Genomic DNA, 24,698 nt, shown 5'->3' on the forward strand with positions numbered 1-24,698 from the left:
ATGTTGGCGCCAGAAGAGTGCCGACACTTGTGGACTGTCCCCAGCACATTCTCAGTAATGCAAAAAGATGCATTTCACTGTGTGTTTCGATGTACATGTGACTGATAAATAAATAACTTATTTTATCTTAAGATAATGAGTGAAAGAACTACTTTGCAATAACAGGCGCACAAGATTCAAAGTGAGAGATGGATTAGAGGGGAGCTCAAGAAAATGTTTTCAGCCAGCCTGTAGTGGGTCCTGGGCCCAATGGTGAGAAAAACCCTTGGCATCTTGTACTTGGACGAGCACCTTACTAACAAGACAATGGTGGAGAGGTGGGGCAGTAGGGAGATGTGTTATTGGTTGATCTATACACAATGACCCATAGTTTTCTGCCATTGCCTACTTTTAATAGCTAAATAAAGTTGGCTTCTCACTCCCTCAATGCTCCAGGCACCGTTTGTTTACTCCTTTGGTCTGCAGCCAGGGGTGTGGGTATTGGTTTATTATTGTCACATGTACCGAGATATAGTGAAAAGTTTTTGTCATGTGCCTTCCAGACAGATCATGCCATGCATAAGTACATCAAGGTAGTAAAGAGAAAACAGAATGCAGAATATAATGTTGGGGTTACAGAGAAAGTGCAGTGCAGGTAGACAATAAGGTGCCATGATGAGATAGATTGGGAGATCAAGAGTTCGTCCTTTAGTGTACGAGAGGTCCGTTCAAGAGTTTGATAGAAGCTGTCCTTGAGTCTGGTGGTTTGTGCTCACAGGCTTTTGTACCGTCTGCTCAATGGGAGAGGGGAGAGGAGAGAATGACTGGGGTGGGAAGGGTACTTTGATCATGCTGGCTGCTTTCCCAGGGCAGCGGGAAGTGTAGATGGAGTCCGCAGAGGGGAGGTTGGTTTCCGTGATGGACTGGGCTGTGTCCACAACTCTCTGCAATTTCTTGTGGTCACAGGCAGAGCAGTTGCCGTGATGCGTCCGGATAGGACGCTTTCTATGGTGTATCGATAAAAATTAGTAAGAGTCATCGGGGACATGCCAAATGTTCTTAGCCTTCTGAGGAAGTAGAGATGCTTTTTTTGGCCGTAGTGTCCATGTGGCTGGACCAGAAACTGTTGGTGATATTTACACCGAGGAACTTGAAGCTCTCAACCATCTCCACCTCAGCGCCATTGATAAAGGCAGGGGCGAGTACTCCACCCTGCTTCCCGAAGTCAGTGACCAGCTCCTCCTTTTTCCTCTGCCTCACCGCGGAGTAAATTCACCAGAGCACCGGCAGCTGCCAGTGCGTGTACCTTGATGTACAAGGGACTTGATGAAGCGCGGAGCACTCAGTGTACCGTGGCCCCTCCCTCAGTCTCCCTGAACAGGCGCAAGAGCTCAGGAAGGCCCAGGCCACCTCTGCAGCAGCGGGAGGAGCAGATGCAAGGAGGGCTTTCACAAGGATTGTGGAGCAAGCTACCAAGGGGTACGCTGGTCAGTGCCCCAGGCCTGCACCACCATTCAATGATCCAACCTTGGCCTCAAAGCCACATTCCCACTGTCTTCCCATACTCCCTGAGTCCCATGCAGTGTCAATGTCTGTCAGTCGTTGCCTTGGATATATCCAAATGACAGCTCCTCAGGCTCTGTGGGAGAGAGAACGTCAAAGGTTCACAACCCTCTGGGCGAGGAAATTCTCCCTCAACTCCTGAAACTTTCCAGACACCCTCCCTGGGAGAAATATCTTCTCAGCATCCACCGTGTAAATACCCTTCATAGTTTTACGTGTTTCAGATAAGATCCCCTCTCATCCTTCTCTACCCCACCTGCTCAACATTTCCTCATACGTCAACCGCTTCCAGGACTCAACCCAGTGAACCCTTCTGCAAATACGTTCTTCCTTAAGTACAAAGGATTTCCATCTGTTTGGATACCAAAGCAAGCAACAGGGTCACCAACCGTTCTGAACGTCCCAGACTTTGATGCTGCGATCCTGGGAGCCGGTATAGATGTAGCGATCGTCCTGTGAGAACGCAGCACAGACCACCCCTTCGAAGAATGCACCCTAATTGGGTGAGAAGAGCAGAGAGTCAGTGTGCGCTTCCCCCGTGTCAATTGGTAATTGGTTTATTATTGTCACATGTACCAAGATACAGTGAAAAGCTTTTGTTTTGCGTGACATCCAGGCAGATCATTCCATGCTTAAGTACATCGAGGTAGTACAAAGGGAAAAGCAAAATCAGAATGCAGAATAAAGTGTTACGGTTACAGAGAAAGTGTATTGCAGGCAGACAATAAGGTGCAAGGGCCATAATGAGGTAGATTGGGAGATCAAGGGTTCACCTTTCTCATCTAAGAGGTCCGTTCAAGAACCTTATAATGGCGGGATGGAAGCTGTCCTTAGTTCTGGTGGTGAGTGTTCTCAGGTTTATGTATCTTCTGCCCAATGGAAGTGGGGAGAAGAGAGAATGACCGGGGTGGGAGGGGTCTTTGATTATGTTGGCTAAATAAAAATTAGTTTTAGTAATAAGGAAGACCACAGTGGTCAGGTCTGTGTTGTTAGATTTTAAAGTGCAGACCAACAGTGATGAAAATCCTCTATTATCTTAGTAGTTCCTGCACTATCCCTTCATTCATTTCACAGTGACGTTGGACTGGAGCACACTGCCAAAGAAAATGGGGGCAGCAGGTTCAATAAGAACCATCAAGTGGGAACCAGGTAAGTACTGAGAAGGAGAAGAAAAAGTGCGATAGGTCGGTAGTACGATGGGCTGAAAGGCCTCCAAATATCATTCTGTGGTCGGACCTGAGACTGCTGTTTCTCACCTTGTAGAACATCTGGTGCTGCCACCTCCGGGTAGACAGGTCCCACACTCTCTGGACGGGTCCCAGGCATCCGCTGAATGCGTACCGTTCACAGTGACTGGTCTGCAGGCAGGTGACCCTGCTGTCGTGCGGCTCCAGCGCCGTGGGCGACGGGCTCCCGGCGCTGTAGAGCTGCAGCCTCCCGGCGTCGGTGCCGAGCAGCAGGCTGGAGTCTGCGAGGACGGCGACGGCGGACACGACGGACCGAGGCGGGACAGTGACCGTGACCAGAACCTGCCCCAGCACCGGGTGGGGCTCCGCAGCGCCCAGGGCGTACACCCTCACCGAGCTGCAGTCAGCCGCCGCCAGCCGCTCCTCCCGGCTGCTGAGGGCAAGGCACTGGACGGCGCCACCGCCACCGGGCTCGGCCGGGGGTCGGCGCTCCAGCTCCTGCCACCCCCGGGCGCAGAAGACTAGGAGCGAGCCCGACTGCAGCCCGCAGACCACCGCCTTCCTCCGCTCGGCCACGGCCAGGCAGCGCAGCTCGGAGCCGGCACCCAGGGTCCGGAGCGCCACACCTGCGGCCAGAACGGGCCAGAGTTAGTCAGGGTGACGCGCCGCCACCAGAAGAGAAGCAAGAGGGGTGCATTCGGGGGCGGGGGTGGGAATCACACTTTTGAGGGAGTCGCAGAAGGATGGGAAAATTGGGGGGAAGGTGGTGGTCGGTTCTGAATGGCTGGCTGTTCAACTTGAAACCCTGGCCCCCAATTCTGGACTCTCAGTCAGGGAAATCATCATCTATTGGGTCAAGCGCCATAAGAATTTTGTGTCTCAATGCAATCATCTCTCAGCTTTCTCAACTCTAGAGCGAATAGGTCCAGACTGTTTAATTTCTCCTCAGTTGACAAACCCACTCATCCCAGGATTCAATCTATACTCTCTCTATCATAAGAGGGGGTGGGAGATATTTTTCTGAGTGGGTCGATGGGAGAGAAGGTGGCCAGGGCGATAGACTTGAGCTGAGATTCCTTCTCAGGTTGTCCACAGAGAGACTTTCCCCATCCCACCACTATCTGTACCCCTCAAAATGCCTCCAGCAGATTCCCTCAAGGGCTCCTCTATTCCAGCAACAACCCTGGCTTCTCTGGTCTGCCTACATCAAGTCCCTGGTCTCTGGAATCATTTTTGGTAAGTCTCTCCCGCAGTCTCTCCAAGGCCTTCCCTGACGTGTGGCATCCACAATACTCCATCTGTGGTGAACCAATGTTTTACAAAGGTTCATCCTGACTTCCCTCCCCTTGAACACTATTGCAAGCTGTTGGCATTCTGAGGGACCTGGGTAATTTGTGCACGTATCATTGAGAGTTAACACGCAGGCCCAGCAAGCAACTAAGAAGGCAAACGGTATGTTGGTTTTCATTACAAGAGGATATGAGTATATGTGAAAAGATTTTACTGAAATTACATAGGCCCTGACGTGACCATACCCGGAATGCTGTGTACAGATCTGGTCTCCCTACCTCAGGCAAGGTGACATAGTGGTGCAGCTAGTAGACCCCCGCTTCGTAGTGACAGACACCCAGGTTTAATCCCCACCTCCTGTGTTGTCTGTGTGGAGTTTGCATGTTCTCGCTGTGACGGTGCGGATTTTCTCCCACATCCCATAGATATGCAGTTTGGTAGGTTAATTGGCCAGGGTAAATTGCCCCTAGTGTGTGGGTGAGTGAGGGGGGGGGGTGCGGGTGAGTAAAATAGCAATCGTGTAAATGGATAGTTGATGATCAATGCAACTACTTATGATAGAGAGAGAAAAGATTGAATCCTGGGACCAGTGGGTTTGTCAACTGAGGAGAAATTAAACAGACTGGACCCGTTCGCTCTAGATTTGAGAAGGCTGAGAGATGATTGCATTGAAGCACAAAATTCTTACACAGTTTGACCAAATAGATGATGATTTCTCTGTCTGAGAGTCTAGAATTGAGGGCCACGGTTTCAAATTGAACAGCTAACCATCCAGAACCGAAAACGAGAAGAAATTTCCTCACCTGGGGTAGTCAGTCTGTGGAATTCAGTGGCTAAGAGGCTCAGTCAATGAATAAGTTTAAGAAAGTGATTGATAGATTTTTGGACATTAAGGGATTTGAGGTGAGAGGGTGCACTACTGGAAATTAACTCTGAAGTAAAAGATTATCTACAATCTCATTGAATGGTGAACACAATATCTAATTAGAAGTTTCACTGATTCACATCCACCTCGGGGTGTAGAGGGACCAGTGTAGAGATGGCACCTTTGGTTTTAATCTTACTTATGTTTAATAATGTTGAGTAACCTAAACAGCCTTAGGCATCACCTTCTTCAGAGTTCCAAACGACGACTTTCTTCGAGTCCCCTGTTTTTGGAAAGCACACCAAGTTGCCATCTTGTGCCAAGCCAGTGATCATACTGCGGTTATGGAACGGTGTAACCGTGTTGTGCTGGCGATCGTAGCCAAGGTTCCAGATTTTTAGGTAGTAGGCACTGCGTGATGCTGAGATCAAGGTGTTCTCAGAGAGCAGCAGTGAGGTGATGGGAACTCCCATTCCTTCTATCGAGTCCATCAGTTTGACGTCGGGTGACAAGCTCCACACCTATGAAGAAGGAATAAACAAGGACTCATTGTACTGTTATAACCTGCCATTCCTACAAGCCAGGATTCTAGGCAACCTCTTGATTAGGCTCAATATACGTGGCACTAACCATGGTCACACAGTGGTTATGTCACCAGATTAGAAATCTAGAGACACAGATTAATGATCCAGAAATGTGAGATAAATTCTTTAATCTGGTACAAAAAGAAGCGTCAGTAATGGTGCCCATTAAACTATGGAATAGTTGTAAAAACCCATTTGATTCAGTGGAGTCCTTCAGGTCTAATCGATATATGACTCCAGTCCCATAGCAAAGTGGTTGAGTCAGAAATGTTATCTGAACTGGCTTAACAAGCCAGTCAATGATATCAAATCATTACATCAAAGTATAAGAATGGAACATTCTTAACATCTACCATCCGATGACTGGGCTTGGGACCAAGTATCAGATGCCCAGGGACCGAACTAGGCTCCATCTGATCTGGGCCCTGGTTCAGATCCCGGCCCTTATACAGCTCTAGACCCACTGTACATCTGGCATGTATATTTCACTATAAAGGGGTACGTTACTAGTAGGAATAGGTGTTTCGTGTGAGTAGCCCTTAGAAGTGGTTTGGAGTGTAAACTTAGTCTTCCCTGCTTGGAGCTTGTGCACTCTAGTTAAGATTTCTTTATCAGTCACATGTACATCGAAACACACAGTGAAATACATCTTTCGCATAGTGTGTTCTGGGGGGCAGCCCGCAAGTGCTGCCACGCTTCCGGCACCAACATAGCATGCCCACAACTTCCTAACCCGTACGTCTTTGGAATGTGGATAGAAACCAGAGCACCCGGAGGAAACCCACGCAGACACACAGGGAGAACATACAAACTCCTTACAGGCAGCGACCGGAATTGAACCCGGGTCGCTGGTGCTGTAATAGTGTTACGCTAACTGCTACACTACCGTGCCTGCCCCTCAAGAGAGTCACTCCAGCAGAAGCCTTTCATGAAGGAATATCACCTTTTAAAACAGGTACTTCTGCCATCAAGGAGCAGAAAGGTAACTCAAGCCCTGGGTTCAGTTGTCCACCACAGCTACACAGGTTTGAACTTAATAAAACCTCTGAGGGCCAAAAAGAATTCACCGTTTTGTATCGTAATATCTTAGAATATTCACTTCACTTGTAAGGTCAGAATTTATTTCTCATTCCATTGTTTTCCCTTAATCTAGAAGAGATAATCAGGCTGTGCTTGTGGTGGGCAGGGAGGTATTGAGGTAGAGCATCTCTGGGTTCAGAGGACAAAGGACATTTATGGACAGTGAATCCCAGCAGGTCTGATGGCAATTCCAAAAATCCTGGTTTACCCGAATGGTCTCGTCGACGGAGCCAGTGATCAGCGAGCTCTCGTCTCTGCTGATTACAGCAGTGTGAACTCTGTCACCATGCTCCAAATCCATTGCCGAGGCTTTCAGAATCGTGTTGGTATCCAGCTTGAAAACCTGAGCATACTTCCCAAATCCTGTAATTAAAATATTAACCAATTAGAATATTAAAGATCGATGTTTAATTTCCCCAAAATAGTACCTGCTGAGTTTGTGTCGAGCACACATCTAGAACTACGTGTTGAGGTGAAGCTCATGACTATATTTCAGGAGCACTAGAGTGTGAGGCCTCCCATTCAGGGGAGTCACACACACACACACGCTCTCTCTCTCTTTCTCTATGTCTCCTTCACTCTCTTCTTTCTCTTCCCCTGCAATATCTTGGAATCCCCTCTGTAGGACAAGATACATCCATGTGATGTTCCTCCTGGCCAAGGAGTCAAAAAAAGAGGGTCACACAAGTACCACTGAAAAGAGGAGACATCTCACAGAGGGTGGGGCATTTTTGGAATCCTCTACCTTGAAGGCTGGGGGGACCCAACCATCAATTGCATTCAAAACAATAGATTCATGGATATTAAAGGAATCAAGGAACATAGGGATAGAGCAGGAAAATGTAGCTGAGACAGAAGATTAGCCAGGATCTCAGTGGATGGTGGAACAGGTTTGAGGGGCCAAATGGCCTCCTTCTGCACCTATTTCAGACAGTCAACACTCCAGATTAATGACTTTTCTTCAGACCTTTCATTTCCCTGTTTATTTCCCCTTTAGGTTTGACATTGTGTCTGGTCAAAGACCATATGGCTTTCAGAGAATCTAACAAAGTGGGCTTTCCTCCTCACCCTCAAAACAATCTTCCACTCATCTAATTACTCCATTTCTGGTACCTCTTAGATCAATACTAAAATAATCCCAAGTGCCTGGGACTTTAGGCAGTCATGATCTTAGTTAATGTGAGATGATTTTTGTAGCTGACGGGGTCTTGGATACATGGTGAATGTGAATACCTTTTGTCTTTGGAAAATGGAGGGATCACGAGCATAGGGCTGGGGGAGGTCACTGTGATAGGGTGAAGATAAGCCATAGAAACTTTAAACAGGAGGATGAGGAATTTAAAACAGAAGCATTTATAAACCACTGTAGGTCAGTGCCAAAGACTTCAGACAGAACCACTGCAATTGGGAAATATTGGACCAAATAAAACTTAAATAACTACAAAATCACAATAACATTTGTATCTGTATTGAATGTTCTGAACCATCTCCTGGTATATCAAAGAATCCGTAATGTATTCAAAACCAAACAGGACTGACTTCCTATTGAATGTAACATTTTTTAGCCCCTTTTGAACAATGTCAAAGTGAAACAAGTCAACATTATCTGAAGCTTAGCCTAATATATCAGTCTAATCAGTGACTCTTGTGTTCATTATGAAAATCAAAATCCTTGAATTGGAAGCTGGTCCTTGCAATGATCCCAGCAGCAATTGGCTATGCCCACAGGAGTTGGTGAAGGGCTTGAGATGGAAAGAAGTTGGCGGAGCCAATGTCTCTGTACCTGGATTATTGTCAACAGGAATTCACGGGACCAGTGGGTGACTGTGAATGGACAACATGTGGAGCTGAGAGGAACAAGAGAGGAAGGTTTGAGGAGCACTAAGGACTGGAGACTTGCAATGGAGAATGCAGTGCGAGTCTCACAACCCCAGCACTGGGTGGAGGAAAGTGCCTGAGATGAAAGAGCAGACCAAAGTCTGAAAACTTCAGTTGAACACCCTTACCTGCTACCATCCACTTCTCACATTCTGACATAACCAGGAAGGAGATTGATAAGTTGACCTTCTCTGTGACATAAATCCCATCCAGAGACACCTGTTAAGAGGAAAAGGGAACTCCTCAGGACTGGAACTGAGCCAGATCAGATTGGGCAATTTATTGAATCACAAAATAAGGAAGGTCATTCTGCTCTCTTCTCTGCTGGCAGTCTCCCAGTCCCAGCAGCAGACTGGCTATTGCCAGCTCTGTCCACAGCCTTTTCCAGGATCCCCTCTGAGTAAGGATATTTCCCAGTAGTCTGACAGAACATAGAACAGTACAGTACAGCGCAGAACAGGCTCTTCGGCCCACAATGTTGTGCCGACATAGCTATTCCCTCCTGCCTATTTTCCTCTCATTCATGTGCCCATCCAAGCCCCTCTTAAAAGCCCCCAATGAATTTGCCTCCACCACCCTATCAGGCAACGCACTCCAGGCATCCACCATTCTCTCAGTAAAAAACGTACCCCTCACGTCTGTGCTGAATCTATCCCTCTCACCTTAAATGCATGCCCTCTGGTATTGGATCGCTCAATAATGGGAAAAAGATATTGCTTGTCCACCCTGTCTATGACCCTCATAATCTTATACACTTCCAACAGATCACCCCTCAGCCTCTGCCACTCCAGAGAAAAGAGCCCAAGTTTGTCCAGCCTCTCCTGATGGTACATGCCCTCTAATCCAGGCAGCATCCTTGTAAACCTCCTCTGCACCCTCTCTAAAGCCTTGACATCCTTCCTATAGTGAGGTGACCAGAAGTGCACGCAATACTCTAAATGCAGCCTAAGCAGAGTTCAATAGAGATGTGTCATAACTTGTTGACTCCTATACTTAATACCTCGATTAATAAATGCAAGCATTCCATAAGCCTTCTTAACCACCCTGTCTACCTGTGTAGCCACTTTCAATGAATCATGCACTTGCACCCCAAGGTCTCTCTGCTCTTCAACACTTTTAAGAAGCAGAAGGTCCAGGCAGTGCAGGGACTAGCTCGTCTCGCAGCTTGCTGGAAGTCTGGCACCTCATAGGATGCAAGGGCTGTTTAAACTGGGGCTGTAGTTCTGCATCCCTCCTTGGGTTCAGTGTTGTGGTTTGGGAAGGGCCAATATTAAAATGGAAAATTCCTCTTCCAACCAAATTTTCAGGTCATTGGCTGCAAGACACAGACTGGCTTATACTTAACAAGGATAAAAACAGAAGAAAATAATAAATAGAAGCAGGAGTAGGATATTTGGCTCCATATTCCCTGCTCCATCGTTCAGTTAGATCATGGTTCATCTTTTACCTCAGTGCTACCCTTCTGCACTAACTGAATATCCCTTGATTTCCATAAAATCAAAAATCTATTGATCTTAATCTTGAATTGTGACTGAGACTCAGCATCCCTCTCGTGTAGAGAATTCCAAAGATTCCCCAACCTCTAGGGGAAAGAAATTTCTCTTCGTCTCAGTCCTGAATGGCCCACCACTTACTCTGAGCCTGTGATCCTGATTCCAAGTTACCCAGCCGGGGGAAGCATCATGGAAGATGACAACCAGGTGATTACGAATGGGCTTCTCCTGACTGGATGCCGTAACTGTGGTAATAATCTGGGTATCAGCCAATCTTTTATCAAGGTTGTGCCCGTCATTGGAGGAGATACTGAGGAAATCTCCAGAAATGGACTTTGCCTTAGGTACAAAATTCATTGCCTTGTTCCAAGCTACTCTCTTTCAACAGATACTGTAGCATTTAACTTGCTAATGGTCATAACTCCCCACTCTGTGGATGTTAACTGGAATGACCACCCCAGAACAGGTGGAGATTCACCAAAGCTTGGCCATAAACAGACAGTTTGCCTGCACAATAAACTCGTTTTAAAGCCAGAGCAAGCTTGGGCACTTGCTGTCCATCATTCTATGCAGCACAATGTTTCATCCTATTCATTTCACTGCTGACCACTAGCTTTACCTGGAGACCTTTGGTTTGAACTAATGCTGAAGACTTCTCTGAAGAGATTACATAGGCATGAGAAGTTGTGCTCTGCAAAGTGCTGGCTGGGTCCTGTAAGTTAGATATTCTCTGTACTGATAAGAGTACAGACCAACAGGATATTTCCCAAATGCTAATTCCCATACCATTGCTACGACTCCATCGCTGAATCCCACTGCTACTTTCTCCTGGCTTCTCAATGGAAGGATGCACACTGGTATTGAGGTACTTAGACCAGGGAGATGGTGAGTGTTCTGTAAGGTGCCCTTGACTTGATCCCACACACAGAGTGTGGCCCCAGTAGACACGGTCAGGATTAGGTTGTTGGAGCCCATCACTGCTGTGTGTGTTGTGCTGTCCAGGTTACCACCAGATAATTGGAACAGAGGTTCTCCGTTTTCTAGGCACCATCCCTTAATCTGAAAGCAATCAGCATTGTAAGAAGGTTAACGAATAGCATTCAAACCTGTAAGAGAGGACACCACCAGCAAATGTGTTACACAATGATCTGTCTCCCCCTCAGTCTCTGCAAAAGCAACCAGCTGTATTCTAACAAAGCAGACAAATCTGAAACCATCACAAAGACAGCACCACATCAGATGACCAAAACCTTGATTGAAGAGGTGGGTTTTTTAAGGAGCATATTAAAGGAAAAATAAGCAGTCTAGAATGGGATTTCCAGAGCCCAGGGCCTCAGCAGCTGGAGATAAGGGTGTCAATTGTGAATTAAGTTTGAGGATGATCAAATACTCCAAAGCACCAGCTCGGTACTGCCTCCTTATGAGCAGCCGCACTGTTTCACTCTCAATAATTTACTGAGGACTCATCTTGCTAATCCCCTTGATGTCTAACTCACCCTTGGTCATTGTCTGTGACCCCATCATCTCAATGATAAGGCAATCTCTGATCTCTGCCTCATTCATTCTGCACCCACATCTCCCTTCCCACTCCAATGCCATTTCCTTCTGAGTCTTGCCCCAGGAAAATAATTCACTTATACCTCCACTTCCCAACAGCCTAGCCTTTGTCACTCTGCTCACTGTGGTATTTCTGTAGCTCCTGATCCGCTCCACCATATCCTCACCTCCACCTTCAATGCCCTGTTCCCAGTTAGTATTGCTCCCTTTTACTCTGGTTGTCCCCCCAGTACATCCCCCATCTCCATTCTTTTAAATCCATGGGAATGAACACGGACCCTGCTTAGTTAAACTTAGTCCACTCCCCTATCCATACATTATAACGCCCCCAAACCCATATGCTCTTACTTTGCGCAGTAACATTTTAGTGACTTATTTACGAGATGTTGCAGTTGTATAAAACGTTGGTTAGGCCGCACTTGGAGTATTGTGTGCAATTCTGGTCGCCCCACTACAGGAAGGATGTGGAGGCTTTGGAGAGGGTGCAGAAGAGGTTTACCAGGATGCTGCCTGGATTAGAGGGCAGGTGCCGTAAGGAGAGTTTGGACAAACTAGGCTTGTTCTCTTTGGAGTGGCAGAGGCCGAGGGGAGACCTGATAGAAGTTTATAAAATTATGAGAGGCATAGACAGAGTAGGCGGCCGATATCTTTTCCCCAGGGTCGAAATGTCTAATACTAGTAGGCATGCATTTAAGGTGAGAATAGGTAAGTTCAACGGAGATGTGCGGGGCAAGTTTTATTTACATAGAGTGCTTGGAATACGCTGCCAGGTGTGGTGGTGGAGGCAGATACAATAGAGGCGTTTAAGAGGCTCTTCGATAGGCACATGAATGTGTGGAGAATGGAGGGATATGGACATTGTGTAGGCAGAAGGCGTTAGATGTCATTAGCTTAGTTAGTTTGGCACAACATGGTGGGCCAAAGGTCCTGTTCCTGTACTGTACTGTTCTACGTTTTATCTTTGATTTTAGTGAAGCACAATTGGCATCCTTACTTTTGGTGGGAACAGGGGGAATCCCTCTCTCATCTCCATCTCTCTTTCCTCCTTTGAAATGGGGAATTGTAAATCAATGTATGGTCACCTTGTTTGCAGAAAGCATTCTGAGAAATTTTCTACCTGGGAACCCGAGACTGAGTAGATCACACCAGTTGCTTCATCCACCTGGAGTAATGCAAAGTGTTCATAGCCCGAGTGATCTTCTGGGATTGAGTAGATCTCTTTTCCAGTCACTAGATTCCACAGACGCAGCGTATGGTCAAATGAACCTGACACAGCTTGGGTCTTGTTGTGGATCACTTTAATGCACCGTACCTCAGCTATCAGACATAATAGATCACATCCATCAGTGAGAGGGTGGGAGTGGGGAGAGCTCACATTAAAGGTATACTGAATTCCCAGGACTTTATCCCAATATCCCACCATATTCAGCCTTGCAGGCTTCATCAGATGACCTCCTGCTCCCTACTGTTCTGTCCACCACACTTTCGCCAATAGTTGCGATACTTACTCTGTGGCCGGCCTGACACTGTCAAACAGCCTTTGGTTTTCATCTCCTTTATTTTTTCCAGAGAAGTTCCGAAGACAATAAAAAGAGGACTATTTTTTACGTGCACTTGGCTTCCTTGCAATCAGGAAATTAATTCCCAAATCCTGGAGACCTCAGGCCAATCCCTGGGTTTAACCAGGTTTTTTGGGCCAATTTTTGGATGGGTGGAAGCAGGAGAGAGGCCCTCCCTGGCAGAACCTCCAACAACACGTCACATTCCGCCTTGGGAGTCTCCAACCTGATGGCCTCAACATCGATATCTCGAACTTCCGGTAACCCCACCCTTTCTCCTTCCGTCTTCCCCCCCCCCACCACTCCTTTGTCTTCCCCCATTCCTGTGGCTCCCTCCCCCTGCCTTGATGACCTGCCCATCTCCTCTCCTCTCCTCCTCCATCCTTTATTCCATGGTCCATTGCCCTCTCCTATCGGATTCCTTCTTCTTCAGCCCTTTGCCTCTTCTACCTATCACCTCAGCTTATTACATCTTCTCCCCCTCCCACCCCCCCCCACCTACCTCCCTTCCCTCTCTCTCCTGGACTCACCCATCACCTGGACTCACCTATCACCTGCCAGCTCATGGTCCTCCCCCTCCCCCCACCTTCTTATTCTGGCTTCTGCCCTCTTCCTTTCCAGTCCTGATGAAGGGTCTCGGCCTGAAAAGTCGACTGTTTATTTCCCTCCGTAGATGCTGCCTGACCCGCTGAGTTCCTCCAGCACTTTTTGTGTGTTGCCTGATTCCTCAGCCACTTGCAACCATATCTATATCCTCCGTGCCTTCCTCTAGGCACTGGTCTTCTTGTCTGCACAAGTGCTTGAGATTAAGGACAGAGAGGTTAGACTTAGAGCAGCGTCCTTTAATACTGTGTCCTGACCCTCGCCTCAAAGGAAGTGCAATGGAATTACTGTACCATGTGACCAATGGGTCTTGGCAACAGTTTTCGCTTTCATGTCAACTTTTCTCCTTGCCAGAACATCCCGTTCTACCATGAAACAAAGACAGAAATGCTGGAAGAACTCAGCCACTCAGGCAGCCTCTGCGGAAAGAGAAACCAGTCAACGATTCAGGTCATGGAATCACAGTGATGTACAGCACAGAAATGGACCCTTCGGCCTGTCTCGCCCATGCTGACTGTGAAGCCTGTCTGTGCTAATCTGCCTGCATTAGGCACGTATCTCTCTACTCCTTTCCTATCCAAGTACATGTCCAAATGCCTTTTAAACATTAGAATTGTCTCTGCCTCCACCATCTCCTCTGGCAGCTCGCTCCACGTACCCACCACCCTCTGTGTGGAAAAACTCACCCCTCAGATCTCACTTAAATCTCTCCCCTCTCACCTTAAACCTGTGCCCTCTAGTTCTAGACTCCCCTGCCCTGGGAGAAAAGATTCCGACTATCTATCCTACCTGTGCCCCTCATAAACCTTTCGGGGATCCTCCTTCAGAACTGGGGAGAGAGTGGGAGGGATTATAGTTTTGTATAAAGTGCTTCCCTAATGGTCAGTACTCACACCATCATCACCTAATCTGTTTTGACCAATCTCCATATAGTCTTTTGTCTCACGTCTCACTCCTCCACCAGCACTGCTTTGAAAACTCTCAGCTCTCCCACTCTCCCTCTAGTCCTGAGGAAAAGTCCGTGACGTGAAACATTGACTGGTTTCTCTGTCCACAGATGCTGCTCGACTGGCTTGAGTTATTCCAACATCTTCTGTTTTTCTTTCAGATTTCCAGTGTCTGCAGTTTTATTTGTCTCCTGCTCGACCATGGCTTCAGAATCGTGCTCCTCGGTCACTCTCCAATTTCTTCCCTTCCCTCGGCTTCTCAAACACAAGGCTAGCCCCATCAAAGCATTTTTAGCACCTTATCACACTTAAAAACGTTACCAAGCTTGGCTGGCTCTTGAGCTTTTCAAATGAAACAGCCTACACTATCGACCCCAACTTTCAATTTTGTAAACCGACAGTACTAACCAGTATAAATTGTTAGCTCTTAATTGACTTAAGGTCACAATAAAACCATTAGAAGGAGCTCTGCCTCACCAGAGTGACCTGTCATCGTGTGGATCATTTCAATGTCCTGCAGATTCCATACAATCATCATTCCATCCAGCGAACCCGCCATCAGCACCGTGCAGTCAATACTTAGCTCCATCACACTGATACCTGTGAACACAATGGAGTGAATGGCTACACAGGGACCCTAGAGATCCTGCAACAAAAGTAGAATTGGCCCTCAGCGGTGGTCAATTGTCCCTCAGGGCATGTGCATCTGAAAACGCTAAGGAAGGATTTTCCCATGGTGGTCTGGAGGTCATAGAGTTATACAGCAGGGAAACAGGCCCTTTGGCCCAACTCGTCCACGCCAACCAAGTTGTTTGCCTGAACAAGTTTCATTTTGCCTGCATTTGGCCCATATCCCTCTAAACCTTTCCTATCCATGTACCAGTCTAAATGTCTTTTAAACATTGTAACTGTACCCACCTCTATGGCTTCCTCTGGCAGCTTCCCATTACGTCCTACCTAATGCACACTGTTGGTAGATTTGAGGAAGATCACAGGAGACTAGATGTTAGAAGACTACACTGGGCCCAGAGGATGATAGAGGACACAGCATGAAACAGGCCCTTCGGCCCACCAAGTCTGTGCTGACCATCAGGCACCCATTTAGACTAATCCTATGGTGATCCCATTTTATTCTCTCCACATTCCCCCCTCACCTCAGATTCTATCATTCACCTGCACACTAGAGGGGAATTTACAGTGGCCAATTAACATACCAACCTGCAGGTCCTTGGGATGTGGAAGGAAACTGGGGCACCCAGAGGAAAGCCACACGGCCACCGGCAGAACGTGCAAACTCCACACAGACAAGACCCAAGGCCAGGATTGAACTGGAGCAGTGAACTAGCTGCACCAGTGTGCCACCCCTTTGGAAAGAGGTGGTAACATGATCAACGTCTACAGGGCCAAGATTTAATGAGGTTTAGACTAGATTAGATTTGAAAAGATTAGTTATTATAGAAAGAATTGAAGTGTGACAGAAAAAATATTTCTGATTGGAGGCCCTGAAAGAGAACAGGTTTCAGTAAAAGACAGTGCAAAGACATCCATCCCTGGGAAAGGCAGTCTGATTGCGTCCATATGGGAAGGCTCTTTAACTTGTGTGCATCCTTATATACTCACAACACTGGCACAATTCTGAAGATTTAATTTCAAAAAATAAGGAACAGACTTGTGTATGCCGATGAAACAAGTGGTTTGGTATAAAAACAGAAAATGCCTGGAGATACTCAACAGGTCAGACAGCATCTGTGGAGAAAAGAACTGAGTTAGTGTTTTAGGTCAGTGACCTTTCATCAAATGCTGCCTGACCTGCTGGCTATTTTCTGTTCTTTTATTTCGGAGTTCTAGCATTTGCAGTTATTCATTTCTCAAACTAGTTTAGTATTAGTTCTTTTAAGTCATTTTCTGTTATTTTGAATCAGTTTAAACACAGGTGGAGGACTGGAAACCTGTAATGAATAATTTTACATTGATGACTTATTTTGAGCTGTACTAGGTAACCACTTCCAAATATGCAAGGGAATATTTCTTAAGAGAAAGGAAACAAAAAGAAACTATTACATTCTATTGAAAAACACGATAATGCTGGAGGAACTCAGCAGGCCAGGCAGCATCCGTGGAGAAAAGCAGGCGGTCAACGTTTCTCCAATATTACATTCTCTTGCTTTATTCCGCAACTTCATGGTAGATTTTACAACTGTGGTTAAGCAGATGAATGTTAATGAAAACTTAAACTGAACTTTGAAGGTGTTGGTTATCTCAACAATGTAATTTAATGCAGATTTTGGGTGCAATTTGCTCCTTGCATCCTTGCAAATTGTACCCATAACAAGGCTGTTGCTTGGTCTGGATGACTTCAGTTATGGGGAGAGATAGGATCCGCTGGGCTTTTTTTCCTAGGAGTGAAGGAGGCTTAGGGATGACCTAATAGAAGCATATAACAATATGAGATGCATAGTCGGGGTAGATAGTAAGAATCCTTTTCCCATGGTAGGAGTATCAAAAAAGGGGCATAGGTTTAAGGTGAAAAGAAGGAGTTTTAAAGATGATCTGAGGGGTAATTTTTTTTTACACAGAGTGAGGTTGATATCTGGAGAGAAGGTGATGGAATTACTATGGTTAGGCATTTTGACAAACACATTAGGCACGGCATAGAAGAATATGGTACTAATGCGGGCAAGTGGGATTAGTGTAGGTGGGCAAAATGGTTGGCATGGATGTTGTGGGCCAAAGGGCCCACTTGTGTGCTGTACAATGCAATGACTCCATAACCCTCGACGTGATACTAAATCACATCAATGGCCTGAAAATTGGATTGCGTAGCACCCTGCCATTGAATGTTGATATTTTTGATGCGTCAGCGGCAAAACTCAACCACACTGTGGCAACTGCAGTATGCACCCACACATTTGGTGCATTGAATAAGGACGGAGGGACGTAACCTGATGAGCAACACTCACTTGGAACAATGGGGCTGAAAGGAGCTTGTGTTTTCTCTGCTCTGGGAAAATCGATGCGTCGTTGCTGCGCTGGTGAGAAGATTAGTCGCCCATCTGTGTCACGTGCTCTACAACCAACTGCAGAATACACTAGGATAATTTTGGGGCTTGCTGTAAGGCCAGGCTGACAATTCTGATGAGCTGCACTCTCATTTCTCCGCAATAACTTTCTGCCTTGGCTGTTTCCGTGTTGGTCCCAGAGGCTGCTGTGCACAGGTTGGAACTCCAGAGGTAGGCAGACTTCGCAGGAGGAGGATCAAACCAAGTACCTCAAGAATGCTCAGGGATCTGCACTCCAGGTGAGAGGGATCTGTGACCTCCTGTGGACCGAACTTACCCCCATGTCTGTAAGATCACCAGTGTCAGCTTCACTGGGCTGGTTGGCCCAGTCAACTGCCATACGCTCACGATGGCTGTGACTTTAGGGAGATTTCTAGTGCTCTTAAAGATAAAGGCCACCCTCCCCCCTTCACCTTGGGTGCTGAGCAAACATATGGACCTGTGAGGATTGGGAGCTGCCCAAGGATCATCCACTGCTTCCAGTTCCCTTCATAACCAGGAGTTCCACGCAAATCGCACAGACTATCACTCACTGAATGCACCCCTCACAGTTGACCATGAGGAGACATTTAGTCATAGACATAGAGCACTACAGCACAGAAACAGGCCCTTCGGCCCATCTAGTCCATGCCGGCCTGGTTTTCTGCCTGGTCCCATCCATCTGCACCCAGACTATAGCAGTCCATACCTCTCTCATCCATGTATCTATCCAAACTTCTCTTAAATCTAGATCATTATTGGATGGAAGGAGACACAAATTCCACATGGAATATGTGTAATTCAAGCTAACGTGGTGAGTTATGTGCAAATTTTGAATCCTGGAAATAAGATTCCAATATCCTTAAAAACTAGCAATTAGTGAATAATTTGAATCAGCATTTTGGGAAGTAGTTGAGAACAAATGGGGGGGGTAATCTTAAATATTGTCATCCTTAATAAAGATGTGTTCTTCCCATTGTTTAACAAAGATTTCAGTTGTGGCTTCTGATGTTCCATTTGATTTTCCCATGGCTAATGGTGTCTATCTGGGCAGACTGTGTCACCCATCTATATTTAGGCAGTCTGCTGTGCCTCCCCTGTTTCAGCTGTTGTCCTTTGTGGAGGACTGGACCTTGGGAGATATCCCTTCCTTCCTTAGCTTCTGATGCATGTACTGCTCCAGTACGTGTGGCTGATCGCCACACAACTATTGGAGACTGGAGGCACTGGGATTTTCGAGATATGAATCCCGGAGTCTGCACCACTCTGGGAGTGTCATCTGCTGTATCCAGCACAGTCTCATCAGCTGGAGAGCTCAGCTTGGCCTCAGACCTTCCAGTGGGGCCAGGGGTGTGGGGAGGCAGAGCAAATACTGATGAGGAGAATCTCAGCAGGCAGCAATGAAGGAAAGCCTCTATCCACAATTTTATTTTGTTGTCAGGGCTAATTAATTTCCAGGAGGTTCTTGTGAGGCACACATTCCAGGGGCCAGAGTGGTGCAGGTATGGGGATTGTACCTTGAGAATCCCAATAGCTCCAGCATCCTGGTGGCACAGCCCAGGGTGGTAATAAATTGGAAAATGATGTGCGATTTGATCAGCTTCTGGCTACAACACTGAGAGGAATTTTGAGGAATGAGATTTTGTGCTGTTCCTTGACTTCAGCAAATCAATGTTGCTGCATCGAGCAGTGTGACATAGCACCGTGGTATACTGAGCAGGTGGATAAGTTCCGATAACAAGACTGCAAACCACAAAACACCCTGAACCACCTTTGCAGCCCTCTTTCCAAATGCCGTCCAGGTTGACAGTGTCCCCATATTTCACAGCAAACATCTGAAGAGGAAACAATGAAGGAGGCTACCCATTCTATTGAAACATTTCATCTCAGCGGGCAGGTTGTGCTTCAGTTGTATTGGACCCTAGTGAGACCACATCTGGAGCACTATGTACGGTAATGGTGTCCTTATTTAAGGAAGGAATGTGAATGCATTGGAACAACTCAAAGAAGTTTCCTAGACTGTTACTTGGGATGAGAGGGCTATCTAATGAGGGAAGGTTGAGCAGGTTAGCAGTGTAGCTGCTGGGGTTTGGAAGAGTGAGAGGAGACTTGATTGAACCATGTAAGATCCTGAGGCGTCTGGACAGGGTGGACGTGAAGAGGATATTTCCAGGAGTCAGGAGTCAATATTTAAAAATAAGGAGTGGCCCACTTAAGACAGAAGCAAGGCATTTTGTTTTCTCTCTCTCAGAGGGTGCTGAGTTTTTGGAACTCTCTTCCCTGAAGGGCAGTGGAAACAGAGTCTTTGAATACTTTTAAGGCAGAGGTAAATACAGTCATAATAAAGCAAGGATGGCGAAAAGTTAGCATGGATAGATGGGAACATGGAGATGAGGTTACAATCAGATCAATAATGATCTTATAAAATAGTGAAGCAGTATGAGGGCCAAGTAGTCTACTCCTGTTGTGACCTTGCACCTTTTTGCACTGCACTTTCTCTGTAGCTGTGACACTTTACTCTGTACTGTTATTGTTTTTACCCTGTACTACATCAAGGCACTCTGTACTAACCCAATGTAACTGCACTGTGTAATGAATTGACCTGTACGATCGGTTTGTAAGACAAGTTTTTCACTGTACCTCAGTACAAGTGACAATAATAAACCAATACTAAGGAGCCGTAGGATCATCAGCAGGGAAACAAACACCTCGGCCCATGCCGACCATCCAGCACCTCTTACACCAATCCCATTTTATTCTCCCTACATTCCCATCAACTGCCCCCAGATTCTACCCCTCACCTGCGCACGAGGGGCAACTTACAGCGGCCAATTAACATAGCAACCTGCACGTTGTGGGAGGAAATCGGAGCACCCGGAGGAAACCCACGCGGTCACGGGGGGGGGGAGCGTGCAAACTCCACACAGACGGCACCGGCCAGGGTTGAACCCGGGTCTCCTGGCGCTGTGAGGTAGCAGCTCTACCAGCTGTGCCAATGGGCCGCCCATAGGAGCTGGTCTCCTTGCTTCTCGGTTCCTATGAGCTGACTGCAGCCTCACCTGAAATGCACACCTCTGTCCCAGCTCGGGCAGTGCCAGTACCTGAGCTGATGCCTTCAGGTGCACTGAAGCTGGGTCCCCCTCTGCGACATGGTGCCGCGGTGTTGGGACTGGGGTGGGGGCATAATGGGTGGGCTGGTGTCACCTCCAAAGGGAGAAGCATAGTGACGGTGCGGGGTGCTGTCAGGCTCACCGTGTATGCACCGAACGCTCGGCACATTAAGGGAGGAGACACGGCGGAGGTCCACACTCAGTCTATCTATCACATTCCCAGCTCCGGGAGCAGCTCTGGCCTGAAGGTTGGAAGGAAGAGGACCCCCTCCAACCTGGTCAGCCCTTGCGACTGGAAGGACCCCCACCAGTTTGTTGCTCTGGCTCCCTGTTGTGGGAAAATTTATTCCGGAAAAGGCACGGTGACATCAGAGTGTTGTTATGGGACGGCCGAGATTGTTGGAGTGTTTGAGCGATGTGTGTTGGGAGGGTGCCAGAGGGAGATAAGCTTTCCGTGTGAGACTTCCAGTGTGAGTAGGGTTGTGTCTGAAGGCCGTGCAAAGGACCACTGTCATTTTTCTTCGCTGTTCCTCCCTAGTCCTGAGACTCAGCTGGGAGGTGATCTCTGTGGCCACCTCTGGCCATTTGCACTGTACCTCTGCTCTGGAGTGCCCTGGAACCCCTCCTGCCTGCCCATCATCCTCCAAGGGTTGAGCTCAAAATCCGAAAAGCAGTGGGGAGGGGGTGGGGAATGATCCCTCTTTCTGCAGAGTACTCCTTGCACTTACTGGCTTGGTGGGGACAGGTCTATAAAGGCTGGAGGCCTGATGTTAACTAACACAGGGTAGGTCAGTAGGTGAACGAGAATGATCAGGACCTGTGCATTCAGATGTTAAAGGCACCGCTGCACATTTAAGATGCGTTTAATTATTTTCACACTGAGCGCGATCTAGGACCTTGGCTGACCTGCACTGCCACAAATAGGCAGGGGTTAAACTCCCAGCACCAAGTTCAGAGCAAACCAAAATCCAGGCACTCGTTGGGAATGTTTTCCAGAAGTTTCCAGGAGGTTTTTAACAAGGGAATAGCAAACGGTAACATTCGATCAGTTATTGTGACATATTGGGGAGGGGAGGGGAAAGGGATTGGGAGGGTAACGGGATTGAGGAGGAGGGTGAGAAAGTTGGGAGGGCACGGGGGGAGGGGATTGGGAGGGAGAGGGGAGGACAAGGGGGTTGGAAGGGAAAGAAGTTGGGGCGGGGAGAGTGAAAAGGGGATAAGGTTGGGAGGGTGTTGGGAAGGAGGATGGGAGGGTGGGGAGGAAGAGAGGAGGGGAGCAGGAAGGGAGGGAAGATGGTTGGGAGGGAGAGGGGAGGAGGAGGAAATGGGAGGAGAGGAGGGGGAGGGTGTTGGGTGGGCACTGGGGAGTAGGAGGGGAGGGGTTGGGAGGGGGTCAGAGTTGCAATTCATTCAGACCATTGCACTTCCATTCCCAGAGGGGCTCACGGCTCTGTGAGCTCCTGTGGGGCACACAGAGGAAACCCGACCCCCCCACATAACTTGCTAGAAAACAGAAGACGCTGGTACCTTTCCTGAAGCCGGTAAGTGTTGTCCGGAGTGGCCCACCCGGAGGCTGGAAGAAGCCACACAGTGGAGTAAAGATTGGGTCAGGGCACAACGCACACCATCTCCTACACTGCTGGCACAACTCATCAATCATAGGGTACGAGCCCTTGAAGAAATCAAGGCGAGCCAAGACCTCCATGTACAGAACGCGCTGATCTACACAGTAAATCCAAAACGACACTTTGTTCAAGATTACCGAGGTAATTCTACACTTCTAGTCTGATTATGTATCTGCAGGATAATATGTGCCAATGACACCAGCTCCAACCGGGCAGCAGTTAGGTTTCCATTTTAGCGTATCACAGGAATTAATGCTAAGCCACATCATTTGCAAGACATGCATTAACTCATTCCATTCCCCATCAGAATCATCATATCTTCCATTCCCTATAGCAGAGTTAACCCATTCCATTCCTCATGGGAGAGGTAAGCTATTCCATTTCCGATGACATTCTAAGTCTATTGTCTCTGAGGAATTGAAAGCGTGCTCTAGCCTCTAAGGCAAAAAAACACATGCATTCTCAATCACTGTGATTATCCAGTGTATCATCTGCAATTGCTCTCACCTATGTCATTCTCCATGAAGCTTATTGTAGGCCAGATGAGTAACAGTGCATCTTGCACAAGTTGCACGTCAGGACAATCGACTTGCCGGGTGCAAGCATAAAAATCTTCCAGCAAGGACTTCATTCCCGTGGCTTGCATTTTGCAAGCTATCCATTCCATATTCCCTGAGAAATCAGAATAACCAGCATGGTAAGTACAGCACTGAAGCTATGTAACACGACCAGACCTTGGTGCAGCCTTTAGAGAAGTGAGTGGGATGGGTGTACAGCGGATGGGGAAGACATCACCTGTGGAGATAAGAGTTCTGGAGAGATATGCTGTCTTGTGTAGAGCTTGCATGTGGGTACGGGGAGCTGTGACTGGGGCAGCAAGGAAATTTAGTGGGCACTGACGTGGCGGTGGCCCATCAAAGAAAGCATACAGGCTTCCTGGAGTTACTGCCACACTTCTCAAACACATCCAAAGCACAGGAATGAAAGCAAAGGGCATAAATGAACAAGGAGTGGCACAGTGGGAGGCATGGTGCACAGCTAGTCAAGCTGCTGCCTCATACCTCCAGTAACCTGGGTTCAATCCTGACCTCTGGTCCTGTCTGCATGTAGTTTGAATGTTCTCCCTGTGTCTGCGTGGGTTTCCTCCAGGTTCTCCGGTTTCCTCCCACGTCACAAAGACGTGTGGGATTGGTAGGTTAATTGACTGCTGTAAGTTGCCCCTAGCGTGTAATCTCAAGTGGTAGAATCTGGGGGAGTGAATAGGAGCCTGGGAAGAATAAAGTGGAATTGGTATAGAAGGATGCTTAATGGTTGGCTGAGACTTGTTGAGCCAAAGGACCTGATTTTGTGCTGTATGAACAAGAAAGCTTTTGTCACTTGTAAAGGATGTTCACCAGAGATCTTGTACCACGTCTATTGGGTTGCTATTTCCAGAAAATGATATCCCATCCCAAATTAGCCATTCTTCCTCAATTTGTATGCCTCACTGAGGCCTTTTTGTATTTATCTACCTAGCTTTACATGTAAATATTTTATAAACACCTATATACATAGATTATAGTTGCGCCTATAGATCGCAACGTCCCAGTGGGTATTGCAACAGTGAAGAACTTTTTAAGTAGTTACTGATGTAATGTATGAAACCTCCTGATAGCTCTGCTCAAAACCACTCAGCTCTCTGCAGCTACTTCACATAAAGTTCTGTAACAGTGAATATAATGATTCTGCAGGGTAGTAAGAATAACAGTAAACCCATCCTTACCCAGAACTTCCTGTTTCAGCTCATCAATCCGACCAGCATTAACCAAATGGTACGGCAGTTCACTCAATTTTCGTAAGTTCACGACATCATCCCCAAATTTCAAAGGCTGTGCAGTGACCTAGGGCAAAAGCACATCCAATTCGTTCCTTTCCACCATTTTACAAGTGGCATCCATTCCAGCTGGGGCTCCTGCTCCTGATCCGTTCCTGATGACCGTTCCTGCAAAGTGCATACACTTGAAACACAGAGACAAATTGTAGTTGAACTCTGTGATCACTTGGAAACCAATCTTGCACCAATGGGTATGGTAATGGAGGGCTATGTGGGCATGCTATGTTGGCGCCAGAAGCGTGGCGACACTTGCGGGCTGCCCCCAGCACACTCTACGCAGAAAAGATGTATTTCACTGTGTGTTTCGATGTACATGTGACTAATAAAGCTATCTTATCTTATATGTGTCTGTGTGATTATGCCTCATTACCGACTCATATTACTTATGTACCTACAATGAGTGAACTACTTTCCCCTGTTATTTAACAATTCTTGCCTCCCATGTACAACACACTCTCACACACATG

General features: G+C 47.2%; 1 protein-coding gene across 1 annotated transcript in view; it reads right to left on the reverse strand.

Annotated features, from left to right (window-relative positions):
- nwd1 (NACHT and WD repeat domain containing 1) overlaps nucleotides 1-24,698 on the reverse strand; it is a 57,169-nt gene that overhangs the window by 8,954 nt on the left and 23,517 nt on the right. The window contains exons 8-19 of the mRNA XM_052030667.1: nucleotides 24,121-24,238; nucleotides 22,866-23,030; nucleotides 22,261-22,455; nucleotides 18,810-18,995; nucleotides 15,058-15,185; nucleotides 12,594-12,788; nucleotides 10,706-10,978; nucleotides 8,555-8,645; nucleotides 6,757-6,911; nucleotides 5,129-5,405; nucleotides 2,799-3,355; nucleotides 1,932-2,037 (exon numbers count right to left, since the gene is read on the reverse strand). Of these exons, the coding sequence (XP_051886627.1) occupies nucleotides 1,932-2,037; nucleotides 2,799-3,355; nucleotides 5,129-5,405; nucleotides 6,757-6,911; nucleotides 8,555-8,645; nucleotides 10,706-10,978; nucleotides 12,594-12,788; nucleotides 15,058-15,185; nucleotides 18,810-18,995; nucleotides 22,261-22,455; nucleotides 22,866-23,030; nucleotides 24,121-24,238 (2,446 nt within the window). The remainder of the gene's footprint in view (nucleotides 1-1,931; nucleotides 2,038-2,798; nucleotides 3,356-5,128; nucleotides 5,406-6,756; nucleotides 6,912-8,554; nucleotides 8,646-10,705; nucleotides 10,979-12,593; nucleotides 12,789-15,057; nucleotides 15,186-18,809; nucleotides 18,996-22,260; nucleotides 22,456-22,865; nucleotides 23,031-24,120; nucleotides 24,239-24,698) is intronic.

This window comes from Pristis pectinata, chromosome 15, assembly GCF_009764475.1.
Source record: "Pristis pectinata isolate sPriPec2 chromosome 15, sPriPec2.1.pri, whole genome shotgun sequence".
Taxonomy (NCBI): Eukaryota; Metazoa; Chordata; class Chondrichthyes; order Rhinopristiformes; family Pristidae; genus Pristis; species Pristis pectinata.